This window comes from Carettochelys insculpta, chromosome 17 (genome assembly GCF_033958435.1).
Source record: "Carettochelys insculpta isolate YL-2023 chromosome 17, ASM3395843v1, whole genome shotgun sequence".
Taxonomy (NCBI): domain Eukaryota; kingdom Metazoa; phylum Chordata; order Testudines; family Carettochelyidae; genus Carettochelys; species Carettochelys insculpta.
Genome location: NC_134153.1, coordinates 32884266 through 32904019, shown reverse-complemented (window position 1 = coordinate 32904019; position 19754 = coordinate 32884266). Strand labels below are relative to the sequence as shown.

General features: G+C 43.8%; 3 protein-coding genes across 5 annotated transcripts in view; 2 read left to right on the top strand and 1 right to left on the bottom strand.

The window, feature by feature from the left end:
- The window catches only part of RBM39 (RNA binding motif protein 39), a 58837-nt gene extending 49896 nt beyond the window's left edge, over positions 1 to 8941 (top strand). For all 3 annotated transcript variants that reach the window (XM_075012105.1, XM_075012104.1, XM_075012102.1), the window contains 5 exons: positions 2372 to 2404; positions 4619 to 4694; positions 4827 to 4932; positions 7790 to 7868; positions 7948 to 8941. In XM_075012105.1, the coding sequence (XP_074868206.1) occupies positions 2372 to 2404; positions 4619 to 4694; positions 4827 to 4932; positions 7790 to 7868; positions 7948 to 8048 (395 nt within the window). In that variant the 3' untranslated portion in view covers positions 8049 to 8941. The remainder of the gene's footprint in view (positions 1 to 2371; positions 2405 to 4618; positions 4695 to 4826; positions 4933 to 7789; positions 7869 to 7947) is intronic.
- Positions 8942 to 12038: 3097 nt separating this feature from the next.
- ROMO1 (reactive oxygen species modulator 1) lies at positions 12039 to 15676 on the bottom strand. Its single transcript, XM_075011914.1, has 3 exons — positions 15602 to 15676; positions 13792 to 13922; positions 12039 to 12238 (listed from the first exon to the last, which is right to left on the bottom strand). The coding sequence occupies exons 2-3, from the start codon at positions 13920 to 13922 to the stop codon at positions 12130 to 12132; spliced, it is 240 nt and encodes a 79-aa protein (XP_074868015.1). The 5' UTR covers positions 15602 to 15676; the 3' UTR covers positions 12039 to 12129.
- Positions 15677 to 15715: 39 nt separating this feature from the next.
- NFS1 (NFS1 cysteine desulfurase) overlaps positions 15716 to 19754 on the top strand; it is a 51569-nt gene continuing 47530 nt past the window's right edge. Inside the window, exons 1-2 of the mRNA XM_075012194.1 lie at positions 15716 to 15836; positions 17349 to 17416. Coding sequence (XP_074868295.1) covers positions 15743 to 15836; positions 17349 to 17416 — 162 coding nt within the window. The 5' untranslated portion in view covers positions 15716 to 15742. The remainder of the gene's footprint in view (positions 15837 to 17348; positions 17417 to 19754) is intronic.

The window sequence follows — 19754 nt, the reverse complement described above, 5'->3', positions numbered from 1 at the left end:
GGCACATACAGGACATCTCTGGAGGCTTATGGATTCGAGTTAAAGACATGGCGCTTCCTCACTACCCTTCACTTGGAATTTTAAATTCAAACTGAACACTACACCTGTCAGTTTACAATGATACTATGATATCGAAATGTCCATTTTAGTGCACCATAAATGGAGCTAATGGAATTTACAGTGAAGACAGGCACTTGGTAAAATTGGGCTAAATGCCTTAAAATTGATATCTTGCAGTATAGACATAGCCTTTGTTATACCAACAAAACCCTGCCTGCTCGTCTTGGCTAAACAGATGAGGAACAGTGACTGCTGATTTCCATAATCTGTTTCTGTTCCAATTTTCACCAACTCAGTCTGTCAGTATTAAAATCTCTATATTAAAAGGCAAAAATCCCACCACAATAGCCAGTTGCCATGTTAACTTAATTGCGTAATATTATATCCCTCAGTTCTTTGTTTGTGTCCTTTACATGCTCTCCTGTGGCCATGTTTACAGCATCAAAGAGGACTTAAGCTTTATGGGGCTTTTGGGCCAGTGACTAGTTTGTGATCCAGAGGACTTCATGAAGTGGTGTGATGTAGGGAGAAGCTGTGTGAGGTATCAGAGGGTGATCTTTGCCGTATGCGGTAGAGCATGAGAAGAATAGTACAGACCAGTCCTGATAATTTTTCTGGGAATATCTTGGCTGGTGTATATTTTATTAAGAAACCTAGTAATTTGTTAGTTTTTTTTTTTTTTAAACTTGCAAAAAAAATGGTCACTTTGTTGCATTTCCAATGAACAAAACCATAAACTCCTGGTAATGCAGCCCTTGTTCACACAAATGTCATAACTATGTGGTTGGGTGGCTCACTTCTTAAAACCTGTTTGCACTTTCAGCATAAAATCATCTACAGTTCGCACGCATCCTCAACCTGTGACCTAACTCAGTCTCATTTTTATGAATGATAGATTAATCAGTACGTGAAACTGTATGAAATATTGTATAGATGGCATCTGAGTTCAGAGGAAATGTGCGCACTGTATGGTTATACATTTGAAGAATAGATTAGTCCAGAAAATGATAATCATATCAATCAGTCTCCTAGGCTGTGGTGTTCAGTGCTGGTCACCTACTCCCAAGCACCTGTCTCACACAATAAGCCTGTTTCAGAGACTGGATGTAATCAGAGGACACACAAAAGCTGTCCCATGAGACAATTTTGAAGTGTCCAAGTAGTCAGTCTAGAAACAACATAAAAACAGATGTGATTTTTTTTTTTTATGCAGCCTTCTCTGAAATGTTCATTCTTGCCCACTTAAAGCACGACAGTTCCCTGTTTGTGTGAATTAATGGAAGATCTTGGCACAAGGAAGGAAGGCTGGAAGTTATATATCACTTGCAGCCAACAGTTTATCATTCCTGCTGATTTAAAGAGGTGAATGTTGACCATCAGATTTAATCCTGGCAATGACATTGCCCCCCTTTGTGACGCTTAAAATCATGTTCTCGGTAACAGATGACAGAACATGGAGCAGTGGTTTCAAGTTATGGTAGAGGAGGTCTAAATTGGATATTAAGAAAAACTAACTAGGAGAGTGGTGAAGCTCTGCAGTGGGTTACCTAGAGAAGTGGTGGTATCTCCTTTCCTAGAGGTCTTCAAGTTCTGGCTTGACAAAGGCCTGGCTTTGATTTAGTTGGGATTGGTCCTGCTTTCAAGACGGAGTTGGGTACAATGATCTCCTGAGGTCTCTTCCAACCCTATGAATCTGTTAGCTCTGTGTCATTTCTCCATTTTTAAAATGGATAATGGCATCTTCAGCCTTATTTAGATATTTGCAGACTATTTCGAACTTGAAAGACTTTTAAGCTGACAATTGATCTGTTACAAGAAAACATTGTTAGGTGGAAACTTCTGCTTGTGTTTTTTAATTGGAAATTGCTAGCCTTTATTGTTAAAATGCATTGATTTTAGCTAATGAAGATAAAACTATTAGTACAGGAGTAGTTTGTTTATGATGTTTATTACTTTACTACTTTGAAGTCCAGTGTGGTCGTTATCAAGAGGATTAAGTAGAACAAATTATGATAAAGCAAGTTGGTGGAGGAGACACAAGTTTCACATTTTGTTTCCCTATCCATTAATTGAACATTCCTCTTGGGAGAATATTTAGTAATTATAGGCCCTGCCAGTCACTAGTATCTGGGCACCTCCTGTGTGTGTGGTAAATTAGAAGGAACACAGCTATCTTTATTCTCTTTTCTGGAAAAAAGTAAAACAAAACTGTGTGTATCTGCATGAAGATTTTGTCCAACCTACATTTGGGGTGGACAGTTAAAGAAGTTGTTTAGTATTGATTTTTAACTTGCTATATATTCTTTTTCAGATTTGCAAACCCGACTTACCCAGCAGAATGAAGGTAGGTTGGATTTAACATTTACTTTTTAGTAAGTATGGGTTCTTTCTGCACAGATTAAAAAGTACTTCTGGTACGAAATTGTTGCAGCACCCAAGGAATACTGTTGACTGGTACCTATAGAAAGGCTAGGGCTACACTACAGTGGTCCTTATAAAGAAGTTCTTTTGGACAATCTCTTCAGGAAAAAAGGTCTTTTTGAAGGGTTGTGACCACACACAAAAAAGCAGATGGATTTTGATTCTACTGTTCGAACAGAGCGGCCACACCCTGTCCACTCTTTCAAAAGAAAAGGCCAGGAAATACCATGGATCGAAAAATTCAGTGGCAAGGAAGATTGCTCTTTCGAAAAAAGAGCACCCAGGCTGTCTATCCATGTTTTTTCCAAAATAGTCTTTCAGAAAAAGCCCCTCTTACTCATCTGGAAGTGGAGGGCGGCCATTGGAAAAAGTGCTGTATTCTTCCAATTTAATATCCGAAAGAGTGCATTTTTTTGCAGACGCTCCTCGGGATTTTGTAAAAGATCCCTGGCTTTTTCAAATAAACCCGCTAGTATAGATGTAGCCTAGGTGTTTGGTGTTGATACAGATATTAAAAATTTGCCTTTACAAAGTGAACACCTAATCCTGATATTCCTGAAAAGTAGAGTTTTCTAGCTGTGTATCTTAGAGGGAGTAGTTAAATTAGGATTCTTGGGTTTTATTCCCAGATGAGTTGCAAATTTATAGTGTGACTTTGGGCAAGCCATGAAACCCCAGTGTTCATCTGAAAACTTCCACTACCTACAAAGGGAGCTGTGCCCTCAAAAGAATAACCTAAACTCTTTAGTCCTGGCTCAAGTTGAATAAAATGTAATTTTCTGTTAACTTCAAATAGTAACTTATAATAGGGCAATTATTCATTGTTTATTTTAAGGTGGCGACAGTGAAAGGTTACTGATTGCAGGTTTTGTTTAAGTTGTGACCTATCCTAATGGTATACTCTAACATTCACTAAGTTACAGGTAAAATGTTGATATGGTACGATTTCACTCCTCAAAAAGGCTTCTAAACTGACAGTTAACCCTCCCTATCCTTCAGGAAAACTGCAGGTTTTGTATTTTGCTACAGTATAACTAGTTAAATATATTAATTTTCACAGTTCTTACTACTAGAAGGGTGGGTGGTTGGTGCTGTTGTCTCTCCAGGGAACCATTTGGTTTAGATGTTGGACTGTTTCTTCTACTTAAATTTGAGCTGCCAGAAGGTTTTTCTGTTGCAATGCTTGGAACAGGTACAGATTTTCAAAGGTATATGGTCATTTTTTGTTTCAGTTGGTTAATATAATCATGGATCAATGAGTTTAGGCATAGGCAAACGAGTTGTAGATAGCACCAGTTTTTAAATGGGATCATTCTGAGCACCTCTCTCTGAAATGCATCAGATGTCAATGAATTTCAGTTTGTATTAAGAGGGCCAGTCAAGTTTAAAAAAAAACAAAACAAACAAACCTTGTTTCTCTCTTTTTTTTAAACTGGCTGCTTGCCTAAGGAGGGAGGTATCAAATACAGGAAAAGGATTGAAACAAATCATTGATGCTTGAAAGTAGAGTACAAGAATATTTTAACTCAGATTTTGAAATTGATTAGTTTCAAGGTAATTTTATCCCTTTCATACATTTGTTTTAATTTTTTGGAAGTTGATGTAATCAGTTATATTCAAAAGTGGCCCCCCCCCCTTCTTTTTTTCCCCTTAAAGCACAAGGTTGGCAATAGGGAGGCCTGGGTTCTGAGTCTGTCTAGGTATGTTAATCAGAGTGGCTCCCCAGAGTTATTTTAACATCTATTACCATCAAGTAAGACTAAATTGTTTTTTGTTTTTGTTTTGGGGTTGGGGGAGAGGAGAGAGAGCCTTGAACTCAGGTTCTGGGCACATTGATCATGTCTAACCATGTGCATGTAAGTTCACTTCTCTGAGTCTTTGATTTCTCTTCCTGATTAAAATAATTAATGTTGTAAGTCAATATGAAGAAAACAGGTTGGACAAATATTCCATCAGGGTTGTTCCAGGCTGAGTTGGTCCTGGTCCAGGGGACTGGATTTGGCTTTTCAAGGTACTTTCTACTCCCGTGCTTCTAGGATTATGAAGTACAGATAGAAAAAGCCTTACTCATAATTGGATTTCATGTAAATATTTTTCTTGAATGACAGAAAAAACTTGTCATTTTCTCTTTGCATAGTTTTGGCTGCAGCTGCTTCTGTACAACCACTTGCAACACAATGCTTCCAGCTTTCGAATATGTTTAATCCTCAAACGTAAGTTATTTTCTGATGGTTTTTTCAGTTTTTCCACATTTTTTTGACTTCAGTAGGTTAGTGTGAAAATTAGTGGTTTTGTAGGTCTTCTTTTCATTCCAAGTTCTCACTTTAGAATTTTTCCTGTTGCAGTGAAGAAGAAGCTGGCTGGGATACAGAAATTAAGGATGATGTTATTGAGGAATGTAACAAACATGGAGGAGTTATCCACATTTACGTTGACAAAAATTCAGCTCAGGTACATACGAGGGATCCTGAACAAATTTTAGAACCTCTTTTCAAATGTAACTGTCCAGAGATGGTTTTCAAGTATTAAAACTGTGTTCAAGTTAATAGAAATGTCTTAATTTAAAAAAAAAAAAAAAAAATTGCTGAAAGCACCTGAGCAAGTCACTCCAGCACTTATTTTAATTCTCTGCTTCTGTAGGCAGTTTTCTGCAGCTATAAGACTTTTCAGTCAGAGTTTACTATGTTCTTTTGGGTCCACAAAAGGGTCAGAATATTCCAGAAAAGCCTATTTGCAGTATAATGATAATCTATCTTAATACACTTAATACAGAAACTGTTGTTTCCTTTGTGGAATGGCCCTATGTGCCCCTGACAAGCGAACACCATTGGGGATAATTGCCTTGTGTGCGGTAATAGTGGACTAATGCGTTCCCCCGGGGCAGGTTAATGTAGTTGATACTAGTGCAAGCTACTTCAACAGCTTTCGTACCCTAATCATATGCCACTGAGGCCATGGTTGCGCTGAATGAGGGGACATCTACTCAAATGTTACCCTATAACTTTGAAGGAGAGGTTTTAAAAGGTGGCAGTGTTAACTTTATCCCCAAACATGACAACTTTGTTATCTATGTGTTTCAGTGTAGTTGAAGAAAAATGTTTGGGTGATTGCAAAATTTGTTCCCCCTCAATCTGTTTTGTTGTTTTGTTGTTTTTGGGGGGTGGGGGTGGGGGGCGGGATTCAACTCCTGCCTTATAATTTGTCATTAATTATGGTCACCTCACCAGATTTATGTTTCCAACCCAAACTGTCACACCTCCCCTGCCCCCCCTCAAAAAAAAGCTGACTTGTCTTACCATTATGATTACCCTTTCTTGTGTCCAAAGTGAATAGAATGTGAAACTGATAACAGTGCAGTGTGTCTGTTATTTGTAGACAGTTCAGATTTGCCTAGAGTTTTGTTTTAAACTGAGTGCTTTTCAGAGTTTTCTTTGGGGATATGCCTGTACAGATCACAAGCTAAAATCATTTGAAAAGGGCTAACCTTAGGGGACACACCCCTCTCCCCCCCAATTGCCTCAAGTTACCCATATGCTGTGTGAAACTATGTAAAGGGATGGGATGTTTGAATCTTGCTTCCAGTTGCTGAAGAAGGAAACTGGAAGGAAAAAAATAAAATTTGGTTGCTTTTTGACATCTCCTAATTTAAACTAAACAGTAAAACATTTTGTCACTAATTTACCTTACTCGATGGTGTGGGATTCAAAGATCGTCCTGTTTCAGACCCTCATTGGCTCTGTCTTGACATGTTTGGGTGAAGGTCATTAGCTGGGCTTCTGTTCTTTGTGATTCAAGCTATGGGGAGAAAAGCATGAGGATAGATTCACCTCCATCCTCGTGGAGGAAGCCTTTAAATCTGGTGGTTATTCAAGATGCGGAAGTCCAAGATGACATACAGCTCCCACTCTTCACACGTTGGTGTCATTCTAGAGGTTCTGATCCAAAAAGGAGTTGCGTGTTGTTTATATCAAGGTTACTGTATGGGGGTTACAGTATTGCTATCTTCTGCACAGCTGCTGTCAGCAGCATTGCCTTCATATTTGGACAGCTAGAAGGCAGTGGCAACTGGGCAAGAATCCAGCTATAGTGGCTACTGCTACAGCAAACTAGCCACATTATTCTGGAAAAAATATTGTTCAAGCCAACTAGTCACACTCAGCTCTTAAGTATTCTTAAATATAACAGCATTCTTAAATCCAAAAAGTTGAAACTTAAGTGTTTTGTGAACCTTTCTTCCAGTGTCCACGAGAGCAGGGGTTTAAGAAAGGAAACGAATAAAAAATAAAAACAGTGTTCTTAGTTGTTTTTTTCCCTCTTCTGCACCCAGACTTTACCTCTACTCTCAGTGGTCATGGGGTCCACCTTGACAGGCAGCTAGCCCCCACAATGCCACCCATTCATGGCATTCTGCCATTAAGCTACACAGTTCTGCTTATTAACTCCCCATTGGCAGGCATGCACCTTTCACATTGCTGAGGCTGACGAAGTTTATGCACAATCTGGCTGCAGGTGCTGGGAGCTAATGGCAGAGCTGGCTGGTGTAGGGTGGTGCCCTTTCCTGTGTGAATGACATTAGTTGAGCCAATGAGTGTCATTCCAAATTAGTTTATGGGTGTCTGTTGCTGTTCTTTGCGGTACAGAATAGATTGAATGGCAGCAGCAGGCTCACTGGGATCCCTTATCTGTTTCTTGGCTTCCCAGTGCTGGATTTTTTGGAGTTGTCTTTGTGGTGTTGATACTTTTAGCTGGACTAGTGGCATCACTTTATAACTAGAAAACTTCAGACATCATTAATGCAAATGACTCTAATCTACTCTTATCCTCCTCACCTCCAAAGCCTTCCTAGGACCCTTGCACTTCTGCTCTCTTCATCCTTGTTTTTGTCTGTCTAAAATTAGTCACCAACCTCTGAAGAAGTAGTTAAATTAGAAGCCTCACTGAGCTGTCATGAATCACTGAGATTAGAAGCTGTGGGTGAAAAGCCAACAATGTACTTATAGGAACATAATGGTCATATGGTATCAGACCTATGGTCCACTACCCTGTCTTCTGACAGCAGCTGGTGTTATGTCCCTCAGAGAGAATGAACAAAACAAGGCAATTACTGAGTGATCCATCACCTGTTTGCCACATCCAGCTTCTGGTGATCAGAGATTTAGGGACATATATAAAAAATAAATTATCTATCCCTGGTAACACTACAGGTGTGTGGGAGGTTTCTTCAAACATTCCTGGTGAAAAAATAATGTAATTGTGGGGGTGAAAAGCTCTGTTGCATCTCAGAGACTAATCCTGCTTTTTATTTTAGGGCAATGTGTATGTCAAGTGCCCTTCAATTGCTGCTGCTATTGCAGCTGTCAATGCATTGCATGGAAGGTGGTTTGCAGGTGAGTATAGGCTGCTTACAGACTTGAATTCTCATTATAGGCTTAAAGATATTAAAAGATCTTTTTATCTTTTGATTAGGTAAGATGATTACAGCAGCATATGTACCTCTTCCAACATACCACAATCTTTTCCCTGATTCCATGACAGCGACCCAGCTACTGGTTCCAGTTCGGCGATGAAGTTGGATTTAGTTGGTTTTGTATATAACTATTTTTTGGAGGAAGATTGAGTTATCTTTTATTTAGATAAAACTAAAGGAAAGGGTTTAATGTCATTTTGTGTACACTTCCCATTTTACCTTTAAAAATAAAAAGTAAGCAGGAATGCAGTGTGCTCATTCTCCCTAACTAGCATTCCCACTGTGTACAAAGCTGTTGACTTCTTGTTCTGCCTTGTAATTCTTGTACATTCATTAAGGTGTTCTGTAGGAACTGAGAAGTAGCTTATAGAAACAAATTTTCTGTAAAAGGCAGATGGGACATAAGATTTTTAATGTTTCACTAGCCTTTCTTTTAATGCAGTAATTACATTTTACATTTCACTAAATGTAGGTGGTCTGTTAAAGGTTAATATCCGATAGAATTTATGAAGGGACTTATTTAGTGTTTTGTATAAATGGAGAATTCAAAAGGCTACTGAAGGAGCTGATTTTGGTCAGCTACACAGCTTGCTTTATGCTGAACTGTTAAGAATGGGAGGAGTCAAGCATTTTATTTCTTGATGGCAATTTTTGATTGATGTATCTGTAGAAGTTTCTTTGTAAATACTATGTGAGGTGTGTCTGGGGTTCCAAACAAAACATACTCTGCATTTCCAGAGGAAAGGTTGAATACATGTAGTGTGCACAGTTTGATATTCGGCAAAACCTAAGAGTAAGTAGAAAATGCAGAAATATGTTTTGTCTGGTTGCATATAATCTTTGCTCTTTTTAAGCTCTGTGAGCTCTGAAATATATTTTGGGTTACTTCAGTGTGTTTGACAAGACAGCTTGATATTTCTATCAAACAAATGACTTTCATATTGCAACAATCTTTGTAAGAACCACTCAAAAATAAATTTCTCTTTAAAAGGCTTCCAGAAGCTTTATTTTCAGCTCTGTCTGGCTTTAGAACTACATGCAGCATAAACTTGAAAACCAGGTGTGAAGATGGTGGTGTTCTCCTTCAGAAGCTAGGAAATTAACATTACTCCTAAGTATTTTCTCCTTGGGTGTAAGTTAGTGCATTAATTATTCAGTGACCCTGTAGTTGAGGAGGCTTCAGGGTTTTGTAGACTTGGTAAAGGTCTGGGTGTTTCTTGTACCCCTGTCCTATCCCAGCTCTGCCACTGACTGTGGATTTTGGCAAGTCACTAACATTCCTCTTTAAGAGTAACTAGTTGTGAGAGCTGCTAAGGATTGTGTATCAAGTACTGAGTGCAGCAAAGAGCATGGTGTAAGTGCAGGGATAAATACAGTTCACCTTGGTAACTTTGTCTAACACTGAGAGTTTGTTTTTTGACCCCTATTTTCATAGTTTTATTAATGTGCTGCAGTAACAATGGGGTAAAGGGAGGTAGCGTTTCAACTCACAAAGCAGCAACCTTTTTTGTAACTTAGGTAACCTGTTAAAGGCAGTAAAGATTAACCTCAGCTCCAGTCTGGCCCACATGCAGAGTTGGTATGTAGTAGGAGGTGCTCCTCATTTCCAGCTGAGGGCTTGTCTGCACACGAGTCACGTTAATTTCACTCAGGTAACATCAGACAGGTTCAGGAGGTTACTTTTAGTTTATAGGAGGCTTTCTTCAATTGATTTAGGAATCCATTTTAAATTTTATAGTGTGAGTCACTGTTAAGGGATGTGGATGCTCACTCTAGGACAGACAACCAAATCATTTTGGGGAGCTGTTGGGGAGAAAGGGGACAACATTAAATTGATACAAATTCATTTGGATAAAACCAAAGAGAAATCAGAGAGAGGGGAAGAGCAAAGGGTGACAGTTCTTTTAAGCCCTGTATTCTGTTATGGTTTACACATGTGCAACATGCACTCTGGGTGAGAGAACTTGAAAATGTCTGATCTCCACTTGCATCAATTTACCTATGTGCTTCTGTCAAGATGTGGGGGTGAGAAACTGGCCATGGCTCCAGCCCTTTCGTATCACCACAAGGTTTGGGTATGAACCTTCATTGTCATCTGATTACAGATAAAAATGGTACAATGTTTTAACTACAGTTAGTGGTGTTTTCCCCCTAAATTTAGTAGCTGCTAGTTTTTAGCAGCTAGAGTAGATGTCAAGGAGTTTCCTTGTGTCATCATTTCGGTACCAACCTACGTTCAAAACTGTGGGCTTCAAACTGCCTCATGCTTGCAGTTCTTCCATCAGCAATGAGATGACTCTAATGCTGCCTCTGCTGGGTGTGGTATTTGACAGTCCTTCAACATCTGTGCCAGAGGAGGTTGAGAATGTTGTCTCCAAATACCTTATAGAGATGGCATTCAGACCCAGGCTAGGAAACCTGATACTCCACCCCTATGCATTAGCTTGATTCATTGAGGAAAACTTGTTCCTGCACCTTACTGGCAGGGTCTAGTTGGGAAATTAACCCAAGAAGCAGGAAATCATTGCTTCCTTCAGATCCAGCAAACTAGATATTCCCTCTTTCAGCTCAGCTCAAGAGGACACAAGGCATGGGAAGAAGGTCCATAAACAATGGGATCCAGTGAATATAGGTGGTGAACTAGGCCATTTTGTGACCTCAGCAGTGAATGTTGATCCCAGACCTGAATGTTGTGCCTTTTATTGCTTGTAGCATCAACTTTTTGAGCTTGTGGTAGTCAAGTTTTAATAAGTATTCACAGCCTTAACTCAAGTTCTGATTGTCAGTGGACATTTGTCCCATAGAGGTAGGGTCCAGATGATGCTAGAGAAATTGCAGGTTAAAAGCAATGGAACAAATATCTGGAAAATTGGGTAAACAGAGGTGACAGAGTTTGTAGACTTAAGTCCAAAGCTGGTTGCAAAGGGATAACAGCCAATTAGATAACTGGCCAACAAAAATAAGGAATAGGATTAAAATAAGGAAATGTTATTTACTTCATCGAACACAAGAACTAGGAGTGGGTCACCTAATGAAATGAATAGGCAGATGTTTTAAAACAAGTACTACTTTGCACAGTGCTGTCACTGGTTCATCCCTTTGCTTCAGGTGCAAGGCAGTCACCATAAAGGTCAGCTGCGATGGCTATTACAGTACGGCTGAGTGGGGTGCCTGTTTTTGCTAACCCCTGCTTCTCCAGTTCATTCTCCACAGTCAAAGGCATAGGCAGTGCTCCTCTGATTGCCAAGGTGGAGTGCGCCTGCATACTATATTTGAACCTGAAGTTGTTTCCCAGGGAGTAGGAGGTAGTTCAGGCAACAAAAGGGATTATGGAAGCCCACATATAAATTTCTGGGTAGACCCTTCTTCCTGTTCACAAACCAGGTAGCTCCCTTGCTGTGCTACTCTCTCCAGGTTATATGCATCTGGAACTCCTATCCTGTGGCTTCTGGGTGCAGCACAGTGCTGGGAAGGAGCATGCAAACATTCTTTTCCCCAGAAAGCTAGGAACTGCTTGAAGATGACAGATTTCTGGTCATGAGGGGGCAGATGTGTGACAGGACACCCTCCCCATCCCACACTCAAGCAGTTCTATTAGCATACTGGTAGAGCATGATCAGCCAGAAGAAGGGGAAGTTACAAAGGTAAAACTGGCCACAACATAGGAGGGGAATGCTTATCCACAAAGCAATGCTAGAGAGCCCAGGAGCTGTGGGAACCCAGCCCAAGGGAGTGTTTAGTTTTCCCCTCCTTACCCTCTTACTTTAGGGCAGACATCCTGCAGCTCTTAAAGACTCAGGACACCTGCTCTTCATTGGGCCTGGGGAGCAGTGACAGGGCCTCAAAAGAAGGATCTTGCGAATAATCCCAACTCCTGCAGTGGACTTGCCTCAGAGTGGGGGACCCAGGGGCACAAGACCTAAAATTACAATGTCCAAGCTCAGGCAGAAAGCCACACAACTAGGGGATCTTTTAGAATAGATAGGGTGATTACTCAGCTTGGGAGCTAAACTGGTCTCTTTCTTCTTGCCCAAAGGCAGTGAGGAGTTCTGTGGGAAACACTGCAGTCACAATCAGAGTGCACTCAACATTTTAGACACCCAAAGATTTTATTACATTACACAGGTGGAATGACTGAATAGGGTATTCGTCTTCAGGTTAAAAAAATCCCATACCCCAAGTTAGCAGCGGATTCCCATGCCAATAGCCATGAATGTCCCAAATGTGCCACCACTTTGCATCATGGTTTTGCCAACTCCGCCTATCAATTCTCGTCCTCTCATGCCAATCCTGAAAGAGAAAACAGTGCAAGGTTCTTTACTGGCTTACCAAGGCCATTCTCTTGCTGAAACAATCCAGCACTGACAGATGAGATCTGATCATCAGACTTAGTTTCTGATGATGGCAGAACTTGGCTTCTTTCACTTCTAGACTGTGAACACAGTGGGCTTCTTGGGTTTTGGAGCAGATGGCTGCATAGGGTAAGGGGTAAGAAAACGGATGAACTCCCTTGTATCTATGGAAGGACTGGGAGTGGCAGTCTGATACAGCAGTTATACAATGGAGGAGGTGAATTAACCCCTCAATATGTATGGAGTGCCAGAGGGGGACAGACTCTGCACCCTTACATCTGGGCCCTATTTATCGGCACATGCTCAAACAGTGAGATATACTACATTTAAAGGAACACTATCAACTGAAAATGAAGCAGGAACTTTTAAAGCCCAAGTGAATTTTGCTGCAGTTTTTCTTTTGTTTCAGGTTGAACAATAAAAGTAAGCAAAGTGATTTTCCCCCTCAGGTTCCTCTTGCTGCAGTATGAGTTTCAGTTACTGCAGAGAAAATTTGTTTACAACCATGTGTATGGACTGAAACTTTTAAAAAGTTCTGGTTTATTTGCCATGAGGTTAACTGCTTTTACAAGAGTTAAATTGTGGGATAAATTGAAATAACTACTGTCTCTAAGTCCAATAAAAAGCAATCTTTTAGTGCTGCTTCAGACAATCCAGGATTGCATTTCCTGCTGATACTGTGGTATCCAAGAATGTTTACCAGGATTTGTTGATTATCAGAGAGGTAGCCGTGTTAGTCTATCGTCAAAAAGAAGTCGTCCTGTGGCATATTTTGGAGCATCAGCTTTTGTGGGCAAAGACCCGCTTCAATCTGATGAAGTGGGTCTTTGCCCATGAAAGCTTATGCTCTAAAGTATCTGAAGTGGGTCTGTGCCCACAAAAGCTGATGCTCCAAAATATCTTATTGTATAAGGTGCCATGGGACTTTTGTTTTTCAGTATTTGATGAGGATCAATGGGAGAAAGTTTTTGTGGGGGTGGACGGGGAAGGTTAAGCACAATTTTTAAAATAAATTGATTGTTTCTCCCATTTGCTGTAGTCAGTGCCATATATCGCTGATATTGAGCATGAATTAAAGTAAGCTATTTATAGGTGTAAGATACCAAATAGGCCATGGGTCTATCAGTTCTTTATAATAATGCATATACCAAGGAACACTGAACACCTCAGGATAACTGATCACATTAATAATTTCTCTCAAATTAATCCTGATATTTAGTGCAACAGCATGGAACAGGGTGTAAAGACAACCACCAATGCTGCTTGATGCCATATACAAACTGCAGTGCTAAAAGAACAGATCTTTGTATGAAGCAAACAAAGGCAGCTGGTTCTAATTCAATGCCTTCAATGCTCCTAAGCTTCACCTGGTTTTGGAGCCACAGGTGTTGTGCCCTCTATGTTACAAAATGAAACCAAGTATTTAGATCCTCCTCCTCTATCCTAGTTTCTCTTAGGCCTCACATTTGCAGTGAACTTGGTCCAACATACCTGAGGCAGGAAAATGTGCCAAACAGTGCCCCTGCTGCCATGCCAACAGCAAAGCCCATCATGAAGCCCATTTTCACTCGGTCAAAGCAATTGGGCTGGGACTGTCCATATGGCCCCACTGTCACAGGCATCTGAAAGAAAGAAACCTGCATCACAACCCTGCCATCTTCTCCAGCAGTTGATGTTTCCTGTGGCTCATCAGGATTGGATGGCAGCAAGTTACAAAGATGCTGTGGCCATGTCTATGCTAGTGAGGGTACAGGGGCACACCTGTACCAATGCAGCTGTGCTGCTCTAAGGCTGCTGGGATAGCCATTCTGCTTTCCCATCAGCATCACACTGTCCCTTCTGGACAAGTAACTTACATCCCTCATGGGTGTGTCTTTTCTCTCACTCCTAGACAAGAGAAGTTACACTGACTCAAGCAATAGTGTAAACTGAGGTTGTCTACACTGTACTTTTGATATTAAAACTTTAACAATTAAAAGTGCTGGTGGAGACAGCACCTTATTGGTGGGGTGGTTTTATTTTACCATCAGGAGCTCTCTCCTGATGAAAAGAAGTGGTTACACTGCACATTACAATGGCAAGGCTTTTGTGGTATGGTTCTGCTGCTAAGTATCAGAGAGGTGGCTGAGTTAGTCTGTATCTTCAGCAACAACAAGAAGTCCTATGGCACCTTATAGACAAATATTTTGGAGCATAAGCTTTTGTGGGCAAAGCCCTGCTTCATTAGGTGCTCTGCTGCTTTAAGTCATGCAGTGTAGCCATAGCCTTGGCCCAAGTCTTACAGAGTTAGGACAGCACAGGTGCAAACTGAGTATTTGCATGCAATGTGATGAGTTGGTCTCTGTGCAATGACAGAAACTGCTCATTCAGCTACCACTTAGTAGCCTCTAAAAAGACACTGCTACAGGAATTTACTAATAAAACACTGAGCAACCTGCTTTCAGAGCCTCAGCTTTACTTTTTTTCCTTCAACATATAGTTCCCATTCCTGAATATAGGAGACAGGGAAAGAGAACAAGTAGTAGTCCTGTGGCACCTTATACACTAACAGATATTTTGGGGCATAAGCTTTTCTGGGCAAAGACCTGCTTCATCCAATGCATGAGAAGGTTTTCATACAATTGCATCTTGCCCCAATAAGGGAAACAGAGGTAAAAGGAGTTTTATTTACAGGGTTAAAGTACTGACCTAGCTTTTTCAAATCTGAGTAGCTAACCTGATTTGAAACCACCTTGAACAGGCTCCTCCGAGGTTATAACATGAGCAGCCAAGAAAGTTTTCAGGATGCTAATTTAAAAAAGTGTTTCATATGAGGTTTTGCGTTCTCTGTTGCCGTGAACTCTGTATCGTACCTGCTCTCAGTGGGCAGATACATTTGGTTACTACTTGCATTTTGCTCCTCCCCCGGAAAACCCACAAACTCACTGCAACAATCGCCTTCCGTTCGCCTTTACAGTGATACGTTACTGCTACTGCTACTGGTTCTTTTCGTCTTCTTCACGATGTAGCAGTTGATTAGCTCATGAGCTTTCGCGGGAAGCTTTTTTTTACTTAGGAAAGCTCCGGGCCTAAGAGACGGGCTTGTCCCTAAGGTGCCACAGGACCGCTACGAACTAGCCCGGCTGCCCTTCCGCGACTCCTCTCCGCGCGTACAGCCCCTACAGCTACCCCCTCGCAAGGCTCCGGGGGATGGTCTCCACGGCCTCGCAGCTCGCGGCAGACCTGGCCGTGGTCCGGCGCTGACCGGTGGGCAGAGAGGTCCCGGCCTAGCGAGGTCTCCCGTCGCGCAGCATTAACTTACCTCGGTGCGTGAGCGACCCCCTCACCTCGCTCTTCGCCTCCAGCCCGCACGCGCCGCTCTTACCGTCACTTCCGGCGCGCTGCGATGACGCAACGGAGGGTTGAAAGGGCAGGGTGCGCTTCCGGCCTGGCGGCTGGCGGGATGCTGCTGCTGCGGTGGGCGGCGTGGCGGGGGCTCTCCGCGCTCGGAGGCCCAGCGCCGCGGCGGCTGTCAGGGGCGGCCCAGCGCCGCGGGGGTGAGCGGGGACTAGGGGCGGGATACGGGCTGTGGGCTCGGACCGGCTCCGCGCTCGCGCTTCGGGCTCCTTAATTCCGGCTCACGGTGCTGAGGGCCCCGGGGTGCCTGTCTGCCCGGCTTCGCACGCCCATCGCTCAGTCACCGGGGCCAGCGGGCGCTGCGGGCAGGACCGCCTCCTAGGACCAGACCTGCTGCCCGTTTCTGGGGTGTAGCAGGGAGCCAGCCTAAGCCCAGCTGCGCTGCTGCCTCGGAGACCCCCACAGGCGGGCCTGGATCTCATCCTTGAGCCCAGACCCGCCGACCAGCGTTCGCTGTAAGCTGAATGCTTGGGCGGCCACCCAGGGGACATTCAGGTACTACCCAGTTGATTACCAGGGCTCCCACAGCTGGCACCATGCGTGTCTATTGGTGATACACCTCCACACGTGCCATGGTGCCCATAAGTTAGGGAATACTGTTATACCCCTCCCACCCCCATCCCCCTGCTTAGCACACACATGCGCGTGTGCAAACCTGGTGCCTCTTCTTGCACCACAAACTCCTCATCACTGGCCCCATCTGAGCCTCTGTACCCCAAGCCAGATACACCCTAATCATCTACCTCAATTTGCAGCCCTTTCCCACACTCCAAATCATCTGCGTCATCCCAGGGAAATAGGAACAGAGAGGTAGCCATGTTAGTCTGTATTCTAACAAAAAAAAAAAAAAGCAGTCATGTAGCACTTTAAAGACTTACAAAATAATTTGTTACGTGATGAATTTTTGCGGGACAGATCCGCTTCTTTAGTTCACCAGCAATAGCAGTATCTCCAGATCTGAAGAAGTGGGTCTGCCCCACGAAAGCTCATCAACTAATGCATTATTTTGTTAGTCTTTAAAGTGCTATATGACTGCTGGTTTGTTTTATGCCAGGGAAAGTGAGCGAAGGTGGACTGAGTAAGTCACCAAGTGGGAGTAGGTGGGGTGGGGCAAGACCTTGCAGAAGGGTCGGGGCTGGTGTGTTTGGTTTTGTGGTACTAAAATGCTGGCAGACCTAGTCTTCAGGCAGGTCTCTCTGGGCCTCAGTTGGTGCCTGTATAACAGGATAATAACATTACGTCTCACCTGAGTGTTGTAAATGTCTTGAGTTGGTGACGATGTCCAAAGACATACCTCAGGCAGATCGTGGTGTTACAAATTCAGGACTTCTGATGTTTTCTTTCTTGTATGCCACATTGCTTGTTGCCCTGGATTGGCTGCAGCCACTTGCCAGAGTGCGGGAGTATCTTTCTCCCCTTTCACAGTAACACAAGCAGCGATTAGTTCTCTTTTGGTGTGCTAATGTGTTATATGTTCTCATTAGAAAGGTTCTGTGTTGGCTAAGGTTTCTCTGGCTTTCTCTTCCTGCAGCTATTGTCAGCTCCTGTTGTTGGAAAGTTTTACTTTTCTCCTCTATTTTCCATTATGTCCTTACTTGTACGTTATGCTTGCTGTGTAGTATCATTGTACTGTATTTTTTTTTCCTCCCTAGAAATGGATCTTCGTGAAGAATCCACGCTCCGGCCATTGTATATGGATGTCCAGGCAACTACTCCACTGGTTGGTAAAATGAAGTGATATGAACATATGCTAGTGCCTTAGACTGAACTCTGCATTTGTAACCACATGGGCTACATGCATGATGGACAAGATATGTCGTGGAAATCACAGATTCTGTGATTTCTAGAGATCTCTATGATGTCTGTATCAGCCTTGGACTAAAGCTCTTGTGTGATGCCTAGGGAAGAGGGTGCCTCCTCCCCTCACAGCTCTCCAGCTGTGCTGGGAGGGCTCCTTCCCCTCCCTAAGCTGTTCTTGATGCAGACCCCTCCTGCCACAGCAGCACTTGGGCTCTCATCTTCTATCTCTCAGGCTTCAGTAACCCCCATCAGCTCCTCCTCCCACTTCCCCCAGTTATTTTTAGTAAAAGTCAGAGACAGGTCATAGCCTTCTGTGCATTTTTGTTTATTGCCTGTGACTTTGTTACAGAGAGGTAGCTGTGTTAGTCTGTATCTTCACAAAACAAAAAAGCTATTCTGTAGGACTTTAAAGACTAACAAAATAAAATCATAGAATCCTAGGCCCGAAGTGGCCATAGGAGGTCATCTAGTCCAGCACCCTGCCTAAAGCTGGATCAGTCCTAAATAATCATCCCAGCCAGGACTTTGTCAAGCCACAACTTAAGAACCTCTAGGGATGGAGAGTCCACCACCTCTCTGGGTAACGCATTCCAGTGCTTCACCACCCTACTGAGGAGAGTTTTTCCTAATATCCAACCTACACCTCTGCCTCTGTAACTTCAGACCATTGCTCTTTGTTCTGCCATCTCTCGCTACTGAGAACAACCTCTCTCCATCCGTTTCACAGCCTCCTTGCAGGAAGCTGACGGCTGCTATCAAATTGCCCCTCGCTCTTCTCTTCTCCAAACTAAATAAGTACAGATCCCTCAGCCTCTCCTCATGGGCCATGTGCTCCAGCCCCTTAATAATTTTCGTTGCCCTCCGCTGAACTCCATGTGCTCAGGCTGCGTGCCAATTGGCTGAGCGGTAGTCAGAGGGAGGGGCTCTCTCAGGTAGGCCAGAGCTCTAAAGCTCTGCTGGCAAGCGACCAGGCAGCATGCGACCAGGCAGCATGTGACCGGGTGCATGCGAACAGGGTGGTTGCTAACAGGAGGGAGTTTTGAGAGGGGAGTTTAGAAGGGGAGCTTAGAGGGAGCTAGTTACTACTTCAGGTGTAAGAGGCAACATCATCGCCAACTGCTGGCTGGAGCTGAGGGACCCGCTGCAGCATGAGGAGCGGTGAGGGGGGTGGGGGGATATCAAGGGATGTCAGTGGTGGGCAAGTGGTTTGGGGGCGTCTGGTATAGCTGTGAGGATGGCAGCAGTCACGAAGGCTGCTTGTGGCGTGCTGGCCCGGATTGCATGGCTTCTAGGCCCAGTCCTGCGCTCCCTGCATGCACGCACCGCACCAGATCTGTGGGGTTCCAGGGACAGCCGTACCCAGATGAAGAGTTGGTGGCTTTGGCTGGGACCCAGAGTGAGGCTGGGCTGCGAGATTGACGCCTTCCTCGAGGACATGGGGCTGCAGCAGCGTGTGGCCAGGTGCAGAGAGGCCAGGGGAAGGGGGACCTGGGGGCAACGAGAACTGATGGGGGGCAGTGTGGTGCAGTCGGGAGACATGGGAGTGAATGGGGGAAAAGGGGACAGGGAGGGAGGATCTGGGGGGTGATGGTAGCCAATGAGAGGCAGAGGGGTGGGGAGGAGGGTCCTGGGGAGGCGAGATGGTCGTCCCGGGGAGCTTTGGGGACGTGGTGCCAGGGAGGTGCAAGAGGTAGTGGGACCATACCCACGTTCTCCATGCCCCACTGCCTTGTGGGTTATCCTGGAAAGGAGCAAGGCTAAGGGAGTATACCCTGACAGAAAATCCGGAGGGGAGTCCTAAGGCGGTTCTGTGCCAACTTCTGGCATTGACCCAGCAACTGCTGCAGCTGAGCTGGTACCAGACATAGAGGTTATCCTCTCCTTTGGACTATATCAGTAAAGCTGAGAGGGGAACACTGGCGTCTGGGCAGCCCAGGGTCCCAAAATCGCCCAAACTCATGCCTGGAGAGGTACTCCAGCATCGCTAACAGTGTTGAACCAACACGGGAGGTAACAGATACTGGTTATAAGCTCTTGCTCGATTGGCGTAGAGAACGAGCGCCAGGGGTTGCCTCCGACGGTGGGAGAGATCGTTGCATCTCACTGGACAGTCACCACCCACCTCAAGCTGGGCGGCCCCCAGCCAATAGGGTACTGTCCCGCCACAGGTCACCTGCCTCACTGGGTGCGTGAGGCTTAAGGTTCCCAAACCTGACAGGTGACCTGAAAGCTGAGCACCAGGCAAACCAATAAGAAAA